Here is a 25,960-nt window from a genome sequence, read left to right as displayed (position 1 = left end):
TCCTTAAGAATATAGATGAACAAGTTTTACTCTAAGGAGATGATTCACGATCGGGCAGAAAAGCAAGCACACTTATTCCACAGCTGATTGAATTCTGGCTGTGGGGGCCAGGGAAGGGCTCCTGAGGGTGGATCCCACCCTCTCCTATGGTGGTGCCCTGACCTTGTGCTCTCATTCCGCCCATCGCATCCTCCCTGGTTGCCAGCTCGTGGGGCAGCAGCTGTCTTCAGTGTCCGTCCTGAGGGGTGCTCTGACAGTGGGTCCCACGCTGACCAGGGACAGCCCGCTCTCAGGACTGGGGTTCCCTCAGTGCCCTGGCCCTTCCTTATTAATAACTGAGGGAGGGTGAGATGGTTATCTTCACCCCGGACCCCAGACAGCACTTCAGCCACCCCAAGGCCCTGCCTTTGTACTCCCCGGGGTGCCAGGTATAAGCCTAAGGACCAACTGCAGTGATGGTTAGTTCTTCAGAAAGGACTGAGACTCTCTTGCTGAAATATACCTGGAGAAATATGAACTGAGAGAAGTATGAATTGGTAGAAAGCAACGTAGTTATGAGAAGTAATTCTACTAGGTATTAAGATGTGTAAACTTTAAGGATTAAAACAATGTGGTCCTGACTTTTTCCTTGGCAGATGGCTGAAGCAGAGGGGCTGGAAACAGACCTCAATGTGCATGCAATTGAAATCCACAGGGATAGTCAGCGCCATTTATGACCAAGAGAGGTTTTGCTGAGTGGAAATAAACGAAAACATGCTTTGACTGTGTAGCAAAATAAATTTCAGAAAGATTGAAAAGTTCAATGTAACACACCAAACTGTAGAAAAATAAGAAGAAACAGAGGTGAGAATCAACTGGTCTCTGGCCAGTGAAGGTCCACCTAATAATATAACCAGTCAAAAATATTCCAAAGAAAAGGAGTAAAATGTTTCACTGTATTAAACTATAAATAGTCATATTTACAAGATGAAAACCACCAATAAAAACTAAAGGCACGTGGCAAACTTGGAATTCATTTCCAAAAATTGGGCAGAAAAGGGTACTATCCTAAGTATATTGGGTTGGCACAAAAGTTGGTTTGGATTTTTCTGGAAAACACAAACGAACTTTTTGGCCAACCCAGTAGTATGACCCCAGTCAACAAATGAATGACATTAACCCTACTAAGTTTGAAAGAAGTGTGTAGTTAAACAGCAAGCCATTTTCTCTGGGTCACGTGGGCAGTGATTGTTTTTTAATTGAATGCCAGTTATTGATGAGGTCATGGGACATTTCCTACAGTCCTGGTGGGAAACCCCCTTTCTGGACAATAATCCTAAGAACTCAGTTTTTATTTGCAAATCTCTTTGTGAGTTGATTTAGCATGCAATTTGAAAGCAATTTTCTGTTGGTTTTTGAAGATGAAGGTCATCTATTTCCTGTCATTTTCAGTCACTGACCTTGTATTGGAAAACACTGAATTCAGCGAAAAAAAAAAAAAGAAAGGCAATTTCACTCTTGGGCAGTGTGTTCACTTAGCCGTGGAGGCCTTGCTTGGCTCTGTAATGAATGACCCTGGCGGCAGCCATGTGACTTGGGCTTCTGCTGCCAATCGCTGGCCAGGACCCAGTGCGTGTCACTCTCCTTGGCACCATATGGCCTCCAACAACCAGGAATTCCTCGCTTACTCTTTCTCTTCTGGCAGTTCCATCCCATATTTGTTAGTCCTGGCCCAAGGGAAAGTTCCAAGGACATGATTCCAGGTGCCATCCTTTCCTCAGAAAGATCAGCAGGCACCCATACTGGGTTTGTTTATTTTTGCTGAATTTTAGTCACATTGATCATTCTGGTGTGTAACGTCCTCTGAGACCCAAAACATCATCATGCGTTGACGTGCTAATGTGGGTCTGGAAAAAATGCAGACTCTGAAATCTGGGAAATTGTATTGCTTTTCTTTCAACAAAATGGAAGAGGGCCTAATAATATGGAATTCAAATGACAAAACAAGGGTACGAAATCCTAGCCTGCTCAGGGCTCTGAGACTGACGTCTACTCCCTTGGTTAAACAGACACATTAATGAGGGGTTTCCAGGATCCAGACTAATGCCCCCTGAGCTCTTCCCCTCCCCTCCATGTCATCAGTAGATCTGAGCGAGCATCAGCAATGAAGCATTTCTCACCCTGCAAGCTGAAGTTGTGTGGAGTCCTGTCCCAATCCAGCCGCAGTCCTCTCAGTGGGCCTCCCCCACTTTGGGAGCTCAGATATTGATCACCTTGTAGAATCAGATGAGGCAGGTGGGGACATGATTAACAAGAGGTGGCACTGTGGGGCTGGCTTGGAGCATTCAGGGAAGGCGGCACCAGGGATCCCTGGGGAGGGAAGTTATTCTAGCGGAGCCTGGGGGTGAGTAACCTTATGGGATTCACACTGAGCATTTGTTTTTGGATTCGACTGTATGGCTTTTTAAATTATCATACAGTAAAATTAACTCTTTTGGTATTTAGCTGTGGAAGTTCTAAAACATATGTAGTCATGGATGACCTTCACAATTAGCATATAGAACAGCTCCATGTCTCCCCCAAATCTCATACTCATGTTATCCTTCTGTAGTGACATCCTGACCCCTATTCATGTCCCTGACAACCACAGACTTATTCTCCATCACTGTAGTTCTATTATTTCAAACGTGGGAACCATGTGGGATGTAACTCTTTGAGGCTGACCTGTCTCACTCAGCACAGTGCCTTAGAGATTCATCTCTGTCATTAGGTGTATTAACAGTTTGATCCTTTTCACTGCTGTGTCGTATTCCATTGTGTAAATACACCACCATTTGTTAGCTGTTTATCCACTGAAGAGATTTTGGTGTCCACGGCTTTTAACTTTCACAAATGCTCCTGCTGCAGTGAACACTCGTATATAGGCTTTCGCTACCCTGGTTTTATCCCTCAAGAAGGATTTGATGGAATAAGTGAAAACCCAGGGAAAGGAAAAATAGAATGCTTGCTAAGACAGAGATTTCTGCCTTGAGAGGGACTGTAAAGATTTGCTTGTCAAAAATCCTGGCAAGACAAGGTCTGAGAGAAACCAGGAAGGGGTTCCCTAGTGTCATCTGATATACTTTGCATGTAAGTTAAATAAGCAGGGTGACAATATACAGTCTCGATGTACTCCTTTTCCTATTTAGAACCAGTCTGTTGTTCCATGTCCAGTTCTAACTGTTGCTTCTGACCTGCATATAGGTGTCTCAAGAGGCAGGTCAGGTGGTCTGGTATTCCCATCTCTTTCAGAATTTTCCACAGTTTATTGTGATCCACACAGTCAAAGGCTTTGGCATAGTCAATAAAGCAGAAATAGATGTTTTTCTGGAACTCTCTTGCTTTTTCCATGATCCAGCGGATGTTGGCAATTTGATCTCTGGTTCCTCTGCCTTTTCTCAAACCAGCTTGAACATCAGGAAGTTCACGGTTCACGTATTGCTGAAGCCTGGCTTGGAGAATTGTGAGCATCACTTTACTAGCATGTGAGATGAGTGCAATTGTGTGGTAGTTTGAGCATTCTTTGACATTGCCTTTCTTTGAAATTGGAATGAAAACTGACCTTTTCCAGTCCTGTGGCCACTGCTGAGTTTTCCAAATGTGCTGGCATATTGAGTGCAGCACTTTCACAGCATCATCTTTTAGGGTTTGAAATAGCTCAACTGGAATTCCATCACCTCCACTAGCTTTGTTCGTAGTGATGCTTCCTAAGGCCCACTTGACTTCATATTCCAGGGTGTCTGGCTCTAGGTGAGTGATCACACCATTGTGATTATCTGAGTCATGAGGATCTTTTTTGTACAGTTCTTCTGTGTATTCTTGTCACCTCTTCTTAATATCTTCTGCTTCTGTTAAGTGCATACCATTTCTGTCCTTTATCGAGCCCATCTTTGAATGAAATGTTCCCTTGGTATCTCTAATTTTCTTGAAGAGATCTCTAGTCTTCCCCGTTCTGTTGTTTTCCTCTATTTCTTTGCATTGATCACTGAAGAAGGCTTTCCTATCTCTTCTTGCTATTCTTTGGAACTCTGCATTCAAATGCTTATATCTTATATTCAGAGTACATCATGAGAAACGCTGGGCTGGAAGAAGTACAAACTGGAATCAAGATTGCCGGAAGAAATATCAATAATCTCAGATATGCAGATGACACCACCCTTATGGCAGAAAGTGAAGAGGAACTAAAAAGCCTCTTGATGAAAGTGAAAGAGGAGAGTGAAAAAGTTGGCTTAAAGCTCAACATTCAGAAAATGAAGATCATGGCATCTGGTCCCATCACTTCATGGGAAATAGATGGGGAAACAGTGGAAACAGTGTCAGACTTTATTTTTCGGGGGCTCCAAAATCACTGCAGATGGTGATTGCAACCATGAAATGAAAAGGCACTTACTCCTTGGAAGGAAAGTTATGACCAACCTAGATAGCACATTAAAAAGCAGAGATATTACTTTGCCAACAAAGGTCCATCTAGTCAAGGCTATGGTTTTTCAGTAGTCGTGTATGGATGTGAGAGTTGGACTGTGAAGAAAGCTGAGCGCCGAAGAATTGATGCTTTTGAACTGTGGTGTTGGAGAAGACTCTTGAGAGTCCCTTGGACTGCAAGGAGATCCAACCAGTCCATTCTAAAGGAGATCAGTCCTCGGTGTTCATTGGAAGGACTGCTGCTAAAGCTGAAACTCCAGTACTTTGGCCACCTCATGGGAAGAGTTGACTCATTGGAAAAGACTCTGATGCTGGGAGGGATTGGGGGCAGCAGGAGAAGGGGACGACAGAGGATGAGATGGCTGGATGGCATCACCGACTCAATGGACGTGAGTCTGAGTGAACTCCGGGAGTTGGTGATGGACAGGGAGGCCTGGCGTGCTGCGATTCATGGGGTTGCAAAGAGTCGGACACGAGTGAGTGACTGAACTGAACTGAACTGAGAGTCATCTGAGAGTAGAGATGTCCAGAGACATCTGCTCACAGTTTTATGGAGTGGCTGCCACCTTTGCCAGAAGTAGGCACGTTGGCCATGAGTGTCAGGGTAGACATGGGAAGACAGGGCCCAGGAGGGGTAAGAGCGTGGCAGAGTTTGCTGAACATGTTAGAGAATCTGCTGAAAATAGGTGAGTGTGTGCTTTTGGGCTGCACAGCTCCCTCCCTGTGTGGACGGAGAGACAAGCCATCTTTGACTGTGATGGGAGGCCAGCTCCCCTACTGCCACACGGGGGGTGGCATCTGAATGTGGCTCAAGCCCGCATTTTCACCGTGAACATGCAGATGACTTCTCAATACCCTCAGTTCTGCGCCTCTTACTGAGCAAGGACTCCCTGACTCTGGTTCTATAGACCTAATGGTTTAATTAGGTTGCGCCATCATGGTTGGGCCTGCAAAGGCAGTGGGGATTAGTTCTAGGAATTTAACCCCCTGGACTGACAGAATCTTGATTGACTCTCTGCAGGGAAGAAAAGGGAAGAAGAAAGGAGGGGAACTGGATGCTGAGGAGACACCAGCGGCCTGTCTCTGTGCCCATCCTACCCTGCCCCCACCCTGCACTACTGTGTAGAAAGTTTTGGATCTAACACTGAATGTCAGCTTACCTGTGATGGGCAGGTCAGCAGTTAGTCAGGGCACCTCTGGTCATTAGCCCTGGCCTGGCCTTTATGTCACCATTTTCCTCTTCCTCATCTTTTATTTATTTACTATTTATTTGGCTTATTTGGAGCTTCCCTGGTGGCTTAAACAATAAAGAATCTGCCTGGTATGCAGAAGACCTGGGTCTGATCCCTGAGTCGGGAAGATTCCCCTGGAGAAGGGAATGGCAACCCACTCCAGTATTCTTACCTGGAGAATTCCATTTACAGAGGAGCCTGGTGGGATTCAGTCTGTGGAGTCGCAAAGAGTCGGACACGACTGAGTAATGAACGCTTGCTCGCTTGCTCATTATTTGGCAGTGCTGTGTCTTCCTTGCAGTGCGCAGGCTTCTCTTCTGTGGCATGTGGCTTATTTGCACTGCGGCATGTGGGATCTTCCTTCCCAACCAGGGATCAAACCCGCATCCCTGCATTAGAAGGTGGATTGGTAACCACTGGACCACCAGGGAGGTCCCTCCCTCTCTTCATCTTTTAACAAGTTCTAGAGTTTTCAGTCAGAGAAGGCAATGGCACCCTACTCCAGTACTCTTGCCTGGAAAATCCCATGGGCGGAAGAGTCTGGTAGGCTGCAGTCCATGGGGTTGCTAAGAGTCAGACACAACTGAGCAACTTCATTTTCACTTTTCCCTTTCATGCATTGGAGAAGGAAGTGGCAGCCCACTCCAGTGTTCTTGCCTGGAGAATCCCAGGGATGGGGGAGCCTGGTGGGCTGCCATCTATGAGGTCGCATAGAGTCGGACACGATTGAAGCGACTTAGCAGTAGCAGCAGCAGCAGAGTTTTCAGTAAAACAAAAGATGGACTTGTTCAGATGAGAAGGTTCTTTGGGTGGGTGTGTACTTTTTAGGTTAGGTCAGTGGACTGCTGTCTGCTAACCCAGCGGTGACCACCTTGCTTGGCACCTGCAGACACCCATGTATGCTTGCACACTTGGTCCCTTCAGTGTGAGCACCTGTTTATTTATCACAGCTGCTGACTAGTTCACAGCCTTCCATTCGGTGTCCTTGCTGGGGCTCCTGATGGATTCAACTGTTGCATTGCAGCTATTTTTCTGTAGTTTCTGGTCTCAGTGGCAGTGAGTTATATCCTCTTTGTTCAGCATAGAAGGGAAATAGCCATTATTCGGGTTAGGGGCAGAGATATTTCTTTCCAATATTAATAGCCCCAAAATAGAAGTGTTAAAAGAAGTTGGTACCATGAGATGATCCTTAAGAAAATATTGGTCTTTTTCCTTTCAAGGCAAGTTGACATGCTTAGAATAATTTTGAAATGCAATAATAGTGAAATAAACAGGGAGTAGAGCTCTGCATCTGAAATTCGAGGCCAGAACAGTTTGTTTAGAAAGCACAAAGACTGGAAAAGCAGGTCTGAGCACAGGATTTTATTAGTTATTATTTAGTAACTTCCTGCTATATCCCCACCCTCATCCCCCTCATTTATAAGATAAGGGGCTTTGAGTAAATCACCCCAAGTGTCCTTCCATCTCTAAGCAGAGGCCTGATCTGAATATCGTCCTTCTTTTAGGAGGGATGGGGTAGGGAGGAAGGTGGGAAGGGGTTCAGGATGGAGGGGACACGTGTATACCTATGGCTGATTCATATTGATGTATGGCAGAAACAATCAAAATATTGTAAAGTAATTATCCTCCAATAAAAATAAATAAAGTTTAAAAACAAAGAGAAGCAGAATCCAAAAAGAAGTTGGCTTTTTCTTTCTTGGGTTATCTTTTCGTCTCTTGGTTGCCACTTTGAAATTTCTCATATTGCCATAAATATCTTAGACGAAGGGGAAGGCCTACAGAACCAAAGGAAAAGGGAATCATTAAATTGTTCTAACTCCAGCTGTTGGTAGATCAGTCTTAACAGGAGTTTCTGAGTATGTTAGTTTTCAATTGCCATGTAACAAATTATCACAAAGTTAGCAGCTTGGACTATCACAGACTTACCATCTCGCAGTTTCCATGGGGGCAGGGCCCAGGCACCGCCCCACTGGGCCCTCTGCTGAGTCTCAGAAGGCTGCAGTCAAGGTGTCAACCAGGGCTGGTGTCTCGTCTGGAGCTTGGATTTCCCTTCCAAACCTTTGTGGTTGTTGGCAGAGCTCACTTCCTTGCAGCTGTGGGACTCGTGGCAGCTTGCAGCTTCTTCTGGGCCAGCAGGATAATGTCTCTGCTGCTCTCTATGCTCAGAAAAGGCCTAACCCCCTTTTAACGGCTCACCTGATTAGGTGAGGCCCACCTGGCTACTCTCCCCCTTTTCAGACTTAACTGATTTGGGACCTTAATGCCCCTTCACCTCTGCCCTATAATGTCATGTCACCTAATCATTAGCGTGTCCTGCCTACACTCAAGGTGGGGGATTTACAGCACCTCTACCCCAGGGGCTGGGATCTTGGGGTTCAGTCTGCTTACCACACTAAAGAAGCTTTTTTCTCCAATGAACTTGTCATCTCTCTTGCTTTGCTCCATTGTTATACTCGTGGCCCCTGGCTACCGTGCAAAAGATGTCCCGAGAGCCTTGTGACGGTCCCCTAAGACACTGTGTCCTGTGCTTTCTTCATCCAGACCTTGTCCGGTTTGCCAGACCAAGACACCTTCTACGACGTGGTGGACTGCCTGGAGGAGCTGGGCATTGCGGCCGTGTCCCAGCGGCACTTGACCAAGAAAGGGACTGACCTGGACTTAGTGGAGCAGTTGAACATCTATGAGGTAAGAGGATCTGCCTTTTAAGGGCCTTGTACAGCTCAGACACGTCAAAGGCTGAGATAAACATCCTCTAGACCAGTGGCTCTGCGTGCAGTGTGGCAGCATGAACAACACCTCGGAGCGGCCAAAATGCAAGTTCTCAGGCCCACCTGAGACCTGCTGAAGCGGAAGCTCAGAGGTTGGGCCCAGATCTGTGTTGTTTGACCCTCCAGGTAATTCTGAGAACACCCCAGTGTGAGAATCCCTGATCTAGGGGAAATGTGGTAGCTTGCTTGCTTATTGATTGATTGCTATTTTATTTTAAAGAACATTCATTCTTGGTGGGGAGAGAGAGTGAAAGAGAGGCACAGGAAGCATGTTTCTTATCCTGCTGGTAGAACTTCTGGCAGGCTCTGCATACTCTGTAGGGTCCAGTGCAGAATGAAAATGTGGGGGAAAAGTGCTAGAAGAGATACTAAACTTTTCGCTTCCTTCTGCCTTGCCTCTTGCCTCATCATGATATATATATTTTTTAATTTTTAAAAATTATTTTATTTATTTTTGGCAGCTCTGAAAAGTGAAAAAGTGAAAGTTGTGTCCGACTCTTTGTGATCCCATAGACTATACAGTCCACTCTACTGGAGTGGGTAGCCTTTCCTTTCTCCAGGGGATCTTCCCAACCCAGGGATCGAACCCAGGTCTCCTGCATTGTAGGCAGAGTCTTTACCAGCTCAGCCAGCAGCAAAGACCACGAATACTGGAGTGGGTAGCCCGTCCCTTCTCTAGCAGATCTCTGGTCTCTGTTAATGCATGCAGGCCCTTCCTCTCTAGTTGCAGCAAGCAGGGGCTACTCTCGTTGTGGTGCTTGGGCTTCTCATGGTGACACAAAGCTGCTCTTGTTGTGGAACATGGGTGCTAGGGCATCTGGGCATCAGTAGTTGCGCCTCACAGGCTCTAGAGCATGGGCACAGCTGTTGTGGTACACGGGCTTAGCTGCTCTGTGGCGTGTGGAATCTTTCTGGAGTAGGGATTGAACTCATATCCATTGGCAGGTGAATTCTCAACCACTGGACTACCAGAGAAGTCTCTGTGGTGGTGGTTTTTTTTTTTTTTTTGCTACAAGTATGTACTCTTTGAAGAATATTTGGAAAATACCAAAAAATGTAAGATAAAGAAATCACCCATAATTTTATTTACTAACTGTGGTTAACATAGTAGTCTGTTTTTGTAGCCTTTTTTGTGTATGTATAGACTATCAACTCAGCTTCCCTCGTGGCTCAGTGGTAAAGAATCCACCTGCAACGCAGGAGATGTGGGTTCAATCCCTGGGTCAGGAAGATCCCTTCGAAAAGGAAATGGCAACCTGCTCCAGTACTCTTGCCTGGAGAATCCCATGGACAGAGGAGCCTGGCAGGCTGCAGTCCATGGGGCCACAGAAGAGTCAGACACAACTTAGTGGCTAAGCAAGAACAACCGTGGAGACAACAGTCTGTATACAGTGTTGTGTTCTGAATTTTTATTAGTAAATATGTTTGAATCATTATGTCATTGAATTATCTTCAAGAATTTAGTTTTATTAGAAACATAATATCCTGTCTGTATGCAAGTACCATAATACATATAATCAGTTTCTCTTTGTTCAGATTTGATAACTTCCAAGATTTTGCAATTATAAATGCTGTTATGATGAACAGCTTTGCTCATAAATCTGTGTGCACAGCTGGCACACACACAGAGAGAGAGAGATTTCCCAGCTAAATGTCTCCACTATAACCTTCACTGGATAGAAGTGGAGAGACTAACATGTAACTCACTACTTGTTAAAGTTACTCTCATAAGTGACAAGCTGAGGAACAGAGCAGAATTATCTTTGTACAATCTTAGGAGAAATCAGAGGAAACTGAGCCAGAGAGAGAGTCTGTGGTCAGAGTGCGAAGCTTCCCACAGCCGGCCAGCTTTCTGTGCTCCTGCTTAGGGCATCTTCTCCTCTACCAAAGCCTCACTTAGTTACCCAGTTATCTGCTCACACTTTCATGTTTTGTTATCAGTGAGTGATGGAGGGATATGGAAGACAGGATAAAGTAGGGGTGCAGTAAGAATACTAAAGATGGAGAAGGAAGGGAATAGACAATTGGCTCACAGGACTATAGAAGACGGACTTTCCCCAGTACAGACACCTCCCTTCCTCACCCCCTTAACTTCCTGTTCAAAACTCCAATCTCTACTCAGCCAGGGGTTTATATGATTATAGCTTGAGATTCTGTGCAGTCAAAAGGAATGATTGTGTGTCCGGCAGCTGGGCTAGCAAAGTTAAAGCGTCAGGTTCTTTCTTAAGTTTTTCAAAGAGGCTGCTTGTGTCTTTGAGTCAACTCTGGTGAATAGCTGAGTCATTTGCACATCTGAAGATTCAACTGGCTTGTGGACACATTCTATTTGTTGAAGGGAGAATATCAAGTCGTGCTGAATAATGCCACTCACATCATAATTTACACCTACAATGCACTGTGGCTGACACTTCTTAGGGTTTTATATGACAGTTGCTTGAGTTTCAATCCAGACATATCCACCATATACCAGAAGACAGCATCATACAGGTGAATTTCCCACCAGTGAACCAACGGGGAGAGAATTTTGCAAAGTATGCTGGGTCCCTCCCCCAGGAGACTGCTTTCGGCTTCAGGGCACACTTGTTTTCCAGCCTACCTGACTCTCAAGCTACCTCCCCGTCTTCCTCTTTCCATTCATGCCAAACGTTTCGAAAGGTGTTCTGGGTCCACCATCTTTCTTTGGTCAAATGGCATCTGCTTGATATTTTAGCATTAAGTGCGTATCATTCACAATGTAAATTATACGTGTCACTCAAAGGACAACAAAGCAAACACCCATTGCAATAGTTAACTTTATGTATCAGCCTGACTGGGCCACGGAGTGCCCAGATATTTGATCAGACACCACTGTGTGTCAGTGCAGTATGTATCCTCAACCTTCCGGATGAGGTTAACATCCACATTGGTAGACCGAGTAAAGAAGATTGCCCTCCTCCCTGTTGGCAGGCCTCATCCAACCTGTTGAAGGCCTGAATAGAACAAAAAGCTGAGCAAGAGAGAATTCACCCTCTGCTGACGGAAATGAGCTGGGATGTAGGTTGCCTCTTACCTTTGACCTCCAGCTGGAACTGACATTGGCTCCCTTGGTTTCCAGGCCTTTGGGCCATAGCTCTTGGGACTTCTTGGCTGCCATAATCATGTCGGCCCATTCCTTATATTAAATCTCCTTATATATCTGATTTATTGTGTTTCTCTGGAGAGTCCTAATACACTCGTGTTTAAGAACAAGAATATTACCAGTAACTCAGAAATGTCCTCAGTGGCCCTTCCTGGTGTCATTCAACTAACTCCCAGCACCATTCTCTTGTTTTGTTTTTTTTTTTTAATAGTTTTATCTGAAAATAGCTATTCTGTGAGTTAACACAAATGATCAGATTATCAAGTAAGAACTGGCCATCTGAGATCTTGGTGTCTATAGCAGAGCTATACTAATCTACCTAGGCTACTAATTTCCAGAATACACAGGTGCAGGGATGCAGGGAGAGATCTGGGCCATCCCTTGTGACTCCTAGGTCTTTTTTTCATGCATCAGATGTGAGCTTTCTGACCCAGAATAACAGACAGTGTTTCCAAGTCACCTTGCCCTGCGAGTAATATTCAGTTATGAAGCATCTCTACTACACAGCCCAGAGTGTCATGGCTTATCAATCCATAAATTCTGTGTTTACTTAGTATAGGGGATCCTTAACCAATCCTGGCCTGCTGAAGGCATTCCAGAAATAAAGACTCTCATTTTAGGAACTGTCATCAGGCTATTTATTAGATAGTCTAGATATTAGCATATTTACGAAAGATCAGAGGGGTCATTGCCTTCTTTCTTTGCCCAGAAGCGTCACTCCTAGGGAAGGGGTGGAGGGATTGTAGGCCAGCTACTTTAACTCCTTGCTCCCTGTCTGTATTCCTAAACAACACATGGCTTAATTTTGTCTTTTTATAAATGGGACCATACCACGTGTCCTCTTGCAGCTTCTCTTTTGCTTGATTTTGAGACCTACCCATGTTGCCATGTGGAGTTCTACTTTGCTCATTTTCACTGCTGATGAAAATATCCTAATTTATTTATCTGCTCTTCACTCAGATGTTGGCTAGCTACAGTTTTGTGGCCATGGCAGTGCTACCCTGAGCGTTCTTGTCCTTTTTTCTTTGTGTGTGTGTATGCATGTGCAATACTTATTATGTTTGGGTATCAGTTCTGTTCTTGCTTTGTAAAAATATTTAGAAGCTTTTCTTTTTTCCTTCTGCCCTTGTCTCTGGTCTTTGGTTATCTGGTAGAGCTCCCTTGGAAAATTGTGTGGGCTTGTAATGATGATGATGGAGGGGCAGAAGAGGTGTGTGTGTGTGTGTGTGTGTGTGTGTGTGTGTGACTGTATGTGTGTGGGAGGCAGGAGATCTTTGGTAACTATGCTTTATTCTATGGATATTGGTCTATGTAAACTTCCTATCTTTATTGGGATTGGCTTTTCTAAATCATATTTTCCTGGGAAATATCCATTTCATCTGGATTTTTAAAGTGATTACTAAAGAACTATGTAAATAGTGTCTTATGAATGTTTCTAATTTCCTTTCCTTGAGAAGTTATTTTCCTGTGTTAATTTTTGTGGTTGTAATTTCTCCCCCTTGTTCCTCTGGGTTAACTTGTGGTTTGTCTATTTTCTTGTTGTTAATTTTGACTTATATATGATTTTCAGTGCTTTTCTGTTTTATAACTCAAAACATTTTTATCTTTATGATTTCCTTCTTAACTTTTCTCTCAGTTTACTCTGTTGTCCTTTTTTTAGATTTCTGAGTTGTTGATCTGATTCATTTCTTTTATCTTTTAACCATCTTCTCATTCCTGGAATATAACCCACTTGGTCATGATGTGTGTTTTTCTTAATGTGCTTTTGGAATTCTGTTTGATACTAATTTGCTTAGAGTTTTAGACAAATAGCCATAAGTGGAGCTGGCCTCCATCCTCATCCTTCCCCCAGCTTTTCCTCTCTTCCTTTTTTGTATCCCATCCCTATCAACTTGGGCATCGCTGTTACACTCACATCATGAAAGAATGGTGCTGGTGGGCATGGGACCAGTCTTGTGCACTGCTGCTGTTCAGTGCGCTGCTGGTGACGGTGTCTGTGGGTGTCTGCAGGGTGCCTCTCTGACTGTTCCTCCGCAGTGTCCCTCCTTCTTCTCTGTCCCTTCCTTTCAGGGCTGGGGTTTCTTCATCAGGCCTCCTCTCTTGGCCTAGGCAGCCTGAGCTGAGACTCACCGAGTGAGTTCGGCAGCCTTGGCTGTGGCTGACGCCTTGGCCTGAGCTGTCTGCAGGGCTCATGGCTGCCTGCCCCTCTGCCTGCTTGTCCTTTTGCATTGTGTTCATTTATTCACTGAAGGTATGTCATGCACTCTGAACATTCAGAGACAGAAGATCTGTCCCTGTCCCAAGGAACTTCCATTCTGTAGTCCCAGACCAGCAGGTGGCTGATTTCCCAGCAGCTGTATGTGATGGCACGGAGGGGCATGGAAGGTGTCAGAGGAGCTCAGATTATGTCAGACAGAGCCACCTAGAAGCTGCAAATGACATGACCCAGCCCTCACAGAACCCTTTATTCCCCGCCCCCAACCCATGACAAAAACAAAACTCCTGCACAGTCTGTTCATTTCTGCACCTCTGCAAAGAATAGTCTCCCAGGTTACAAACCTGGGGCTATCCTGGACCTCCTTCTCTCTCCCCGCATCCTCGTACTTGGAGGTCTGATGGCTGAAGACTGCGATTTCTTCTCCATGCCCCTAGCTCAGGCCCTCTTTATCTCTTGCCTGGATTGTTGCAATAGCCTTCTCATTCATTTGTTCTCCTGTGAGTTCACCGATTTTGTGCCCGGCACTATTCTAGGCCACGGGACTCAGCAGCAAACTAGACAGACAAGGCCAGTGCCCTGAGGGGACGCACAGTCTCATGGGGTGCAGACAGTGACCAAGTCAGCTGATAGCCTGAGGCTGCTGGCATGTCTGTGAAGAAACGAGACGGGGTGAGCTGAAGGCGAGACGCTGGGTGGATGGGCCACCACCACCGGCCTGAGGTGGTGGCCTAATGCAGGACAGTGACAGAGTGGGGAGCAGTGGAGGAGCTCTGCCTGGTGTGAAAGGAGGCGTGATGAGGGTCAGGGCCTGGGGAGGATGGTACCTGCAGGACCGCATCCCGGGGGCTTCTCAGCTTATTCCCTCTTCCTAACTCCCTGCAACTGAAAACAAGGGGTCCTCCTTAATATCAGGGCTAACTACACCATTCCTCCATTTCGGAAAATAAACAAGAGTGAAGGAATGAATGAACAATAAACCTTAAAAACTTTTTCACAGCCCGTGGGGTGAAGCTGGAATGCCTTGAGTTAGTTCAAGAGGCAACACCATCTGTGGCCTTTGAGCTGCTGTGGCCTTGTCTCCAGCAGTTCTGAAGATGTTGCTGAAGTTGCAGCCATACTCAACTCCTCTTGTTTCCTGAACGTGAAAGGCAGGTCACCTCGGAGCTTCCCTTCTTCCGTTTTCCTTGCTTTGCCTGGAGTGTTCTTCCTTCCTGTTCTCAGGTTGGCGGACTCCTCCTTCCCCTGTAGGAGTCACCTCAGATGTCCCCTTGTCCGCAAGGCCTCCTTGGCAAGGTATAGGAGTCCCTGGGCTTGTTGCCTGCACTTTATTTATAACCCAGGAGGGAGCGGTTCCCTGTGTTCACACCTCACACTGAACAGTCCTCAGGACGCACTTGCCTATCTGTTTGCCTTTGTCATCCGTGTCTTTCCTTTCTAACCTCTGTGCTCAGCAGTACCCTTGCCCAGAGTAGAAGTAAAGTACTCTAGTGAAGGTCTCTTAAATATTACTGATAGATTCTGGGCCGAAGGAAGGGTGTAATTTAATCAGAAATCAGCCACCTTAAAGGGAAGATGCCTTGGGTAATCACTCAAGGTGACAACTGAATGCTTGGGGTACCAGATAGAGTTAGGATTTTTATTCCTATCTAAAAATTAATGCACTTTTGAAAGTGTTTGGTGCCATAGGACAACTAAGTTCATTATAGGTGGGGGCAGTAAGGAGCCTATAAGCAGTACCGATATTTTCCTCACAATAGATTATAAATGTTTTCAAGCCATTGCAGAGAACTTTGTTGGGCTTCTAGAATTCTTCTAAATAGTGGAGGATGTCTGGTGACCATATGTCCTGGACTTTCTGGGGATAGGCCCAATTGCAATTAATTCCATTTTAGAAAGGTAATTTAATCCATGTTTAATTAAATTCATTTGAATTTTTATGGTTCCAAATGATTTTTTCAAATACAAAGTTTCACAAATCAAAATCAAAAATCTTTTTTTTTCAGATTGTGTTCTCACTTTTGATGCTGAAAATGTGGTCCTAGTAATGGGAAAGGCATCTTAGAGCTGAAGATTTTGAGGGTGAGGAGTGATTGTTACTGTTAGGAATAATTAATAGGTCCAGTCTCTTCAAATCCTTCCTTGTCATAGTTGATTTTTTTTTTTTAATTTTTATTTTTACTCTATTCCACTTTACAATACTGTATTGGTTTTGCCATACGTTGACATGAATCCACCACAGGTGTACATGTGATCCCAAACATGAACCCCCCTCCCACCTCCCTCCCCACAACATCCCTCTGGGTCATCCCCGTGCACCATCCCCAAGCATGCTGTATCCTGCATCGGACATAGAGTGGTGATTCGATTCTTACATGATAGTATACATGTTTCAATGCCATTCTCCCAAATCATCCCACCCTCTCCCTCTCCCTCTGAATCCAAAAGTCTGCTATGCACATCTGTGTCTTTTTTGCTGTCTTGCATACAGGGTCATCATTGCCATCTTTCTAAATTCCATATATATGTGTGTTAGTATACTGTATTGGTGTTTTTCTTTCTGGCTTACTTCACTCTGTATAATCGGCTCCAGTTTCATCCATCTCAACAGAACTGATTCAAATGTATTCTTTTTAGTGGCTGAGTAATACTCCATTGTGTATATGTACCACAGCTTTCTTATCCATTCATCTGCTGATGGACATCTAGGTTGTTTCCATGTCCTGGCTATTATAAACAGTGCTGCAATGAACATTGGGGTATATGTGTCTCTTTCAATTCTGGTTTCCTTGGTGTGTATGCCCAGCAGTGGGATTCCTGGGTCATATGGCAGTTCTATTTGCAATTTTTTAAGGAATCTCCACACTGTTTTCCATAGTGGCTGTACTAGTTTGCAATCCCACCAACAGTGTAGGAGGGTTCCCTTTTCTCCACACATAGTTGACTTTTAAAATGTGTATTAGTTAGCTCTTGCTGCATAACAAATGTGCCAAAAAGAGTGGTCTTAAAACAGCAGGTTTTGCTCCTCATTCTGGGGGTCAGAAATTTCGGCCTGGTTCAGCTGAGAGATTCTCATAGAGCTGCAGTTATCCAATGACTTAACTGGGACTGAATGCTTTAAGATGGCCTTGTTCACCTGGTTTGGCCTTTAGTGGTGGCTGTTGGCTGGGCCATGCGTCTTCAGCAGGCTAGCACATACTTCTTCACATGGTAGCCGCATTTCAGAAGGGAAAGTCTCAAGTGCAAACACTTTTCAAGGGTCTGTGTCTTCTGATGTCACACTGGCCAAAACAAGTCACGTGGAAAATTGTAGACTCAGTGTAGGAGGGGACTACACAAAGATAAGCAAACAGAGAGGCAGGATCCCCTGGGAGCCCAGAGCTGTAATCGTCTGCCACAACCTGTTCAACCTAATAGAATTATCAGCATAGTTCCTTCTTGAAATGGCAGTAGCACTGGCATCCGTTTCACCTACAAGCTGAATCCAGATGTATAGGTGTGCATTAAAAAGAAAGTGTGGGAGGGCAATTTGGAAAATGATTATAACTGCTATGTAAATATAGTTGCCTGTCATGGAGGTTAGTAGCAGTATAACAAAATAATCTCAAAGAACTGTTAATAGCTTTTGACCTTCATTAAGAATGTTCAGATTGTTGGATGTTTGATGATATTAAGAAATTATTTTAAGCAGGACAGTGGTATGGTGGTTATGGTTTTTAAAAATCCTTATATTCTAGGGATATTTACTGATAAATGGATAAAATTATATGACCTTGGACTTATCTCCACAAGACCTGGCTGTGGGGTCAGGGACAGGGAGTAAATGAGACAAGATTGGCCAGGGTTGATAATTGTTGAACTGTCATAGGTGATGACACAAAAGTCTTTGTACTCTTCTCCATACTTTGCATAAGTTTGGAAATTTCCACTAAATTTAAAAAAGATCGTTTAGATCAGTCAGTGACCTCAAAGATAGGTAGAAGTTGTCCCAGATGCCACCTTAGTTTGCTCTTCTCTTTCTTGGTAGGATGGGTAGGGTGTGCAAGCAGTCGGTGCTGGATTCCTCACCTGGGTTTTAGAGACCATTCTACATTTGATTAAAAGAGTCAGAAGGTATCTGATGAGGGGCCCAGCAGCAAAACACCCCATCACTTGGGTGAGATTAAAAGTTGTTCAGGACATGGTTGATCTCACCTTGGGTCCAGGGGAGGACACCACACTTGTGGTTAATTAGACCTGACACCACAGGTTCTGAAGAAGTCTCTTGGTAAGTGCTGTTCTCTCTCTAGGAGTCTTCCAAAATTTATTGGTCTTAACTGTAATTTGTAGTGCTCCCTAGAATCTAAAGAAACTGGAACTGCTACCACGGCCCTGGACGTGAAAGCAGGTCTCTTTCCCTGTCATCAGTGGACACTGGTGATTCTAAGATGCTTCTTGTAAAATCAAAACCGGGAGTGAAGACCAGCCCCAAATCTCATGGTACAGCTTTCCTGTCTGCCAAGCCCGAGGCTGCTGTTGTATCTCCTGGCATTGTGATTCCCACTTGCCCTTACCCCCATGCATCCTTTCCTATGTTTAAGAAGACGGATACTTTGTTTAGGACTGGAATTTTACGCAGCTCTCATTAAATTCCATTTTATGGTGCCGCTTTGATAATTTTTCAGTACTTTTCATTTAAACAATGGTTGTCTCATCTTCCTTGACAAAAGGCAGCTAAAGTAGATTTCACTTTGTGCACATGCCATGTGCCTCTCTGAAAGGCCCTGTGAGTGGAATGCTATTTGATCTTTGCATCTCTGAGGTTAGACAAGGAATTAGAAATATCTGAACTCTACGTTATCCCCTAACCTTATCATTCCAAATATGTGCTTAATTAGAAGCAGAATCAATATTTCAGGTCAGAATGAGTTCAAGTGGTCTAGAATTTTTATATCTAAAAATGAAAAAATAATTGGCTAGTGATATTTTAAAACACTATGCTTGGCTAGGTATATAATCATTCTTAAACGTTCCCCAGAGAATACTATTTACAACGTTAAAGTTGAGGTGATAAAAGTGATTAATCAAATACATAATTTCTTTCCTAGTTCTTGCAGTTACACTGCAGAACACCCTTACCCCAGGAAGCAGACTTTCCAGTGAAATTTTGCAACAGTATAGCATTTTCTGAACTCATCCATTTTTACCTCAAACTCCCCAGATTATGTCTGCCTAGTAAATTCTAGAGGAACAGAGCAGTCAAAATATTATTAGATTGTCTTCATCTATCTGGGAGTTTGTTATAGAATGTACCTGGCATGCAGATGGAAGAGTTTTCACTAAATCAGTCTTGCCTAAAAGCTAGAGCTGGAGGCAAATGCAGATGGAACAGATCCGGGGAGACTTCACTCCTGGGAAACAGGCTGTGCATCTCAGGTATTCATCCTTGTAAACCGGATGGGAGGGGCCAGCCTGGCCTCGACTCGGCCAAGCTAACCATGCTGTGTGAACACATTTGGCATCAACACTTTGGACATGGGAGGCCACTGACTTTGCAATAGCCAGGTTTTCTGTAGACAGGCGATGCCAACACCAATAACATGGTTAGCCATCTGGGTCTTTATATTACTTCTCCATTCTCTCACTTTTCAGGACCAGGTTGTGAAATGTGACCAGGAGCACCCATAAGGCTGGAAAGTATGCACCTCTGGAGACATGGGACCATGTGGGTCTTTGGGCACCAAGTCAGAGAGACTATTGGACTTGCTTGGGCCCGGCCCACCTAGGCTGTGAGGTGACCTCCCTGGGCAGTTCTGTGTGACGTAAGAATCTGTGGGTGTTCCAGGCCCTGGGTTGGGAAGATCCCCTGGAGAAGGGAATGGCTACCCACTCCAGTATTCTTGCCTGGAGACTTCCATGGACAGAGGAGCCTGGCGGGCTGCAGTCCATGGGGTGCCAAAGAGTTGGACGTGACTGAGCAACTAACAGTTTCACTTTGCACTAGGCCCCTTCAGCTGAGGGCACAGGCTGGGGAAGAACTGTTACACTGAGTACCAAGCCACAGGGTAGGCCCTACCCCAGCTGCTTTACATGCATTATATAAGTTATTCTTACCACAAACCTGCAAATGCAATCCTGTTAGCCTCATTTGGTGAGTGAGAGACTCTTGAGCAAGCAATTTGCTGCAGGTCATTCCTGGTCTGTCAGCCACACAAAGGTCTAGTCCATGACAGCTCCTGCGACTGTGTAGGTTTGGAGAAGGGAGACACACACATAATTAAAGAAACTGAAGAAACAGATAGGTATAGTCCACAGCTGGAAAGGGTGAGCTCCTATAAGGAGGATGTATGCACAGAAACTGTGGGTGTTGATATGAGAAGGCCTATGGAGTAGGATCCCGGATGGAGGAGATTAACAGATGGCAGAGCTGATTCTCTGGCCAGGCCTCACCCAGCTAGGGGCAGGATTAAAAGATCCCTGGGAAGAGGGCAGGGGTGTGGGGTGTGGGGCCAGTTGTCTCCGGTTTCTGTTGGCTTGGCCAAAAAGTTTATTCTGACTTTTCTCTAAGATCGTTTGGAAAAATCCGAACGAACTTTTTGGCCTACCCATACATGGAAGCCAAAATGGCCAAGTGTGAGTGCTTTTAAGAGGAAGTTTTCTAAAAATCCTAAATGCTAGAGATCCGGCCTATTTCTGGTCTATATTTTTGTGATCACAGGTGCAAGCAGGCTCTACGCCCACCTGAGACCAGGCTTCGGCGGGCCCTCCCCACCCCTGTGCATGGGGGTCTCAGATCAGGCCTCTCAAATGACCTGCAGGTGAGGCTGTTTGTCTCACCTGGAGTTCGTGGTTCCTGCCTGTCTGCTCTCTGAGCATCCTCCCTGGGAAGCGAGCTTGGGATCAGGACCTCCAGGGCTTCCTGTGGCAGGGTTTCAGGAGACACTCCGCCTCCTGGACCAGAGAACACCCAAGTCGGGGCGGGGGGGTGGACACAAGAAGGACAGATGGCCTCTAAAGGGCAGTCCTGGGGTGAAGAGCCCATCTAATTACAAAATAGTTCTCAGATCTTCTCGTGACATCAGTTGACCTTCTCGGATCCATCTGGGAATATACGCAGGGGCGAGCATCTTCTGGTTTGGAGGCTATGCTTTGGGATGCTCGTGTTGTGATGACTTCAACGAGAAGCCCACGCCGCAGGATGCGAAAGGATGGAGTTCGGTGCCCTTTGGGGTGGGACTGTGAAAGGTCTGACCTTGCTCTGTGCACTCTCTGCTTTTCCAGCTGGCGCTCCGGCTGGAGGATGGGGATGAGACAGCAGAGCCACCCCCCAGTGGGTGCCGTGACCGCAGGCGGGCCAGCGTGTGCTCCGGAGGCACCGGCAGTGAGTCCCGGGGCCTGGACCGCAGGCGGAGCCGCAGGCACTCGGTGCAGAACATCAAGAGCCCCTTGTCGCCCCCGTCCAGCCCCTGCTCCCTGACGGCTCCTGACTTCAAGCCCAGTCAAGTGCGAGATCTCCGGGAAAAGTAAGCATTAACCCAGCCTTGGAGAAGGGCACAAGGACCCCTAAAAGGGGAAAGGAGGCCCAACCCCACAGGTGTCCTGGACCATCCCAGCCTTTCCTGTCCCTTGCCTCTTCTCTACATTTAAGCCATCACCCCCAGTTACCCCACAACTTCCCAGGGCAAGGTGGCCCTGGTGACACATGCAGACTTGATCCAACTCCCTGAACTCATCTTCACCCCCTTGTGTTTTTATATTGTTCATATTATTAGCATTTCAGTTAATATCTGTGTAGAAAGCTATGCTTTATCAACTAGAAAAGAATCCAAAACACAAAACTTTGGCCTAGAAATAAATGCTATGCCACCACACCAATGTGAGATGGTTAGAGTCTGAGGTACTCATGACAATACATAGTTGAGGTTAAGTAGAACAAATACGTACTTTCACATAATTTCAGTAAATACTAATGCTGTCATTTATTCCGTCATATAGCATACATTTTTCTGAAGTGTGTTCTATAGGCCAGGACTATTTGCAACCATGAAGACATATCAATGGAAAAGGTATGATCTCCATTTCTGTGAACTCCTATCAGGGCTGAGAGAAAGTAAGAATGCAAAAAGAACATTAAAAAAAAAAAAACAAACCCAGAAAGATTGACAATCCCATGAGAAATTATGTATGTCCAAAATACAAGGTTTGACAAGATCTCTAGGAGCTCAGAAGTGGTTCCCTAAAACAGAGGTGCAGCTGAAGGATGGCTGTGTGGCTCTGGGGTCTGAGTCCAATTATATCTTCCCAAATGGAAGCCCTCAGTTCACTGGATGAAGCCCTCAGTTCACTAGGATGGTGGAGCTCCCTGCACCAGTCTGTGCCAGACAGCTCCACCGGGGCTGACTGATACACCGATTGCCAGCGCTCCTCTTCTGCTGCCAGTGGAAACTCTGCTTGCATCATTTGGCTGGAGTATTTTCTCCCATTGTGGGGATCTACCTGGGAGCCACATGTAGTTCAGGAGGCTGCATGGTGAAGAACTGAACTCAGAATAGGCGGGATGACCTTAAGACAATGATTCAGATATGTCCCTTCCTCTCCATCCGTAAAGGAACTCCCATACCCACCTCTACTAAGAAGTGACTGGAGCAGTCTGGTACCCATGGGATCCTGGAACATGAGGCAGCCCACACCATTGGGTGCCTCCTATTGCAGAAGGAGAAGGAGGGCATCGATCTGAGAGTGATGTGCAAGGCATGGTCCATGTTGACACCCTTCTCCACCACATAGTCTACAGGTTTCTCTGTCTCTAAGAGTCAGTGTGCAGCAAGCTCTCTTTCAGTGAAAGGAAAATTGAAACTTCTGAGCGGAATGAGAATTGAGAACATTTACTGTGAAAGTGCATGTTGTGATCTAAGATCTTTGAGAAACTCAGGCAGTTCTCACAGGGTCCTGAGACTCCCTGTAGTGCTGTTTCTACCAGCTAGAAAAATGAGCATGGAGAGAGTTGGGCAAAGTGGACTGAAAAATCTATTTATGATCACCAAAGATGCTGGAGGTGGGCGTTCTGAGGCTTTGGTGGTGGCACTTGGTATACGTGTGCTCTCTCTGCCTTGTGTCACGTTTGTTCCTGTTATCTTTCTTGTTGTTACACTTTTTTAAATATAAATTTATTTATTTTAGTTGGAGGTTAATTACTTTACAATATTGTATTGGTTTTGGCGTACAGCAATATGAATCTGCTCCAGGTTGTTACACTTTTAAAGATCCCTGTATTGTGACTCAGGTGACCACGTCTTGTGATACACTGGCAAAGGCAATGACGGTGGGGTGGACCACTTGGGCACAGTCCACAGTTTTGAGGCTCTGGTCTTGGTGGGATCTGGAATAGGACACTTTCTGAGTGCTCCCACCTCAGTGTTTTCAAATAGGACTGATGTTTCCTTTTAATGAAATGATTAATGTAAACTTCATAGCATTCACTTAAGAAAAATCCACTTTCCAGCTTATAAAGAAGGATCGTGGTTTTAAGATAGATGATGATGAAATGGCTTCACCCTGGAAGTCTATTGGAGGGATTTTGCCCCGTGGCCACAAAATCACAGCATGATTTCGGCAGAGATGGGGGCAGGAGAGAGGGAGAGGGTGATGAGAAGCAAATCGGGAAGCAGTCCCTGCATATGCGTGGCTTGGCCACCTGCTCAGCATCCGTGCCTCCTGCGCCACCTTACAATCTAGAAGTTCGCTGTGCTCGATTGCCCGTAGACCTTGAAAAGACACAGACCCACCCCTGACCTAGACTGCGTTCACCTGTGTGACCATTCTGGCCCTGCTCACTGCTAACTTGTAGCAACATGCCTGCAGGTATCACACATGAAGAACTGTAGACCAGATTGTCTAACTCTGTGCCCCAAATAATGCCAATACTCTTGAAAAGAAGACAGAACTATGCTACAGATTAGAGATTCATGTTGTCCTCAAATATGTTCATATCTGGCACTCTGTACTCAGATGCTTCTTTTATGTAGCTTGAATCAAATTCTCCTGTTGATCCTCTCTAAGGTCCAGCCGGGACAAGCATCATTATCCTCACGTTACAAATGAGAAAGCAGTTGGGGGCTTGGTGCCTTGGGACGAATCTTAGAACCGGGGAGTTGAGCTTCAGGTTAAATCTAAGCCTTTGGCCTTTGCCTGTCAATGTCCCAGTCATATAGAATCACTTCCCACCTACCACTCCTAAACATAATCATTGAGTGAAATTGTACTTCTGGACTTCTTTAGACAAGGAATTTGATTTACATACTATGCAGGGGTATTTTTATTCAGGTTCATATGAAAACTCAGAGTTGAACAGGAGAGAATCCCAGAGTCTTCTTATAGACCTAGGCCTGCTAGGCTATGAGTTTTCCTAAGGCCTAATAAGGCTTGAAACTCACATTGCTTTGGTTTCTGAAGAAATAGAACTCCACAGTGAGCACTCACCAAATAAGGTATGTGTTTATTGTTCATCTGCCATCTAAAAGTACTTTTTGTGATCATGTGTGCCATAGTTTCACCTTTGCAATTAAATTTACAGATTTGATTGGGAAGAAAAAAAATGTTGGTGCTTTCATTTTTTTTTTTTTTACCAAGATTATTTTTAACATCTAATCATCGAAAGAACCAGTGTCTCTGATTTAAATTGTAATTGTAGTTAATGTTAGGACTAAAAAGTCTTCAAGATTGTCTAGCCCACAGCAGAAGCCCATTCTAGGCCCTCGGCCTCAGACATTCTCCTCCCGGAGGCACTCCATTTTTGTCCTTGAACTTCTCAGCTCCTTAGGAAAGTCCCCTGGACTAAATGTGCTCCATAATGTGGTGGCTTTATTATTGCTTAGAATTTCACTGTATGGATAAAATTCCCCTGCAAAGTCTCCCCATTCACCCATCCCGGCACTCACCACTGTCAGCATGCGTGAGGTCCCCTTCCTGTTCTGTACGACCACCTTTCTGACACTGAACACGGCCTGGGACTTCACATGTAAACTTGAAATTTCATCCTGTTGACTTCCACACAACATTCCAACCCGTGGAGGTAATTTTGAGCTTCATTTAGTCACTGCTGTTCGCAGCTGCGCCTTCCAGCTTTCTGTCGCATGTGTATTTGAACACACATGGACGAGTGACCTGGCGGGCAGTGGATGCTGGCAGCAGCTTGGTGCAGACGACTCCCATGTGCCTCAAAGTCAAGTGTTGGAAAAATTCTCTGTCAAGGGCCAGATAATAAATATGTTAAGTTTTGCAGGCCAGACAGTCTTTGTTGCAACTACTCAATTAAATTCTCACAGACAGCAGGTAAGCAAGTGAGCATGGCTGCCTTCCAGTGAGGCTTTATTTATGGACACTGAGATTTGAGTTTTACATGTTATAAAATAGTTAGATTTTCTTCCCCCAACCATTAAAAAAAGTGAAAATCATTCTGACAGACTGTACCAAACCAGGTGGTGGGCCACATTTGACTCACAGGCTTGCCCACTCCCGTTCTAATGGGCTGGGTTTCTTGGGGGAAGTTGAGGGGGAATGGCAGAGATGGCAGAGAGGAGTATATGGCTAAGACAGAAGATCCCATCATGGCCTATGAGAGGACTTAGGAAACAGCGTCCTCTGGTCCAGGGTCATAGCTAGGAATATTCCATGAAGATGTGGAGGCTGTTTGCTGATGGCCGCTCGTGAGTTGTCACTGGATTATTGAGGGGGCTGGAGAAAGCAGAGATGTGTCAGGCGAGGGGACATACAGAGCCAGTAGGGAGGGGGCGTGCGGTGATGACTCCAGGAAAGTCGGGCTGCTTGGGGAGGAAGACTGGGATCAGTTCCAGTGGTGCTGAGAGGCAGTCATCTTCAACCTGCCGTCTGTTGTAAATTCCATGAAGGTGGTAGTACCTTCCCCATTTTACAGATGAGGAAACTGAAGCACAGAGTGGCTAAAGAACTTGCCCCAGATCTCACAGGTGGTAAGTGGCATAGCTGAGTTTGAACCTAAACCAGATTTTAGTAGTCCAGAGCCTGCATTCAATGTGCGTCCCTGATACCAGTCTCTGAACCTATAGAATGTGTTCTGTGGTGACAAGCTTTTTTCTCTTTTGAGGATTAATTAGAGAAGGCAAAAAATCTTTCAGAACAAATGTTCCCTGGAACTTGGTCATGCTACTAAGCTGTGTTGCTTATAGTCACT

The 25,960-nt window shown here is 45.3% G+C and overlaps 1 protein-coding gene across 4 annotated transcripts in view; it reads left to right on the top strand.

Moving 5' to 3' along the window:
* The window catches only part of FHOD3 (formin homology 2 domain containing 3), a 530,296-nt gene that overhangs the window by 348,926 nt on the left and 155,410 nt on the right, over positions 1–25,960 (top strand). For all 4 annotated transcript variants that reach the window (XM_052660257.1, XM_052660258.1, XM_052660256.1 and 1 more), the window contains exons 9-10: positions 8,214–8,357; positions 21,034–21,275. In XM_052660257.1, the coding sequence (XP_052516217.1) occupies positions 8,214–8,357; positions 21,034–21,275 (386 nt within the window). The remainder of the gene's footprint in view (positions 1–8,213; positions 8,358–21,033; positions 21,276–25,960) is intronic.

The sequence above is a fragment of the Budorcas taxicolor genome, chromosome 22 (assembly GCF_023091745.1).
Source record: "Budorcas taxicolor isolate Tak-1 chromosome 22, Takin1.1, whole genome shotgun sequence".
In the NCBI taxonomy this organism is placed as follows: domain Eukaryota; kingdom Metazoa; phylum Chordata; class Mammalia; order Artiodactyla; family Bovidae; genus Budorcas; species Budorcas taxicolor.
This window is presented reverse-complemented; position numbering and strand designations above follow the sequence as displayed.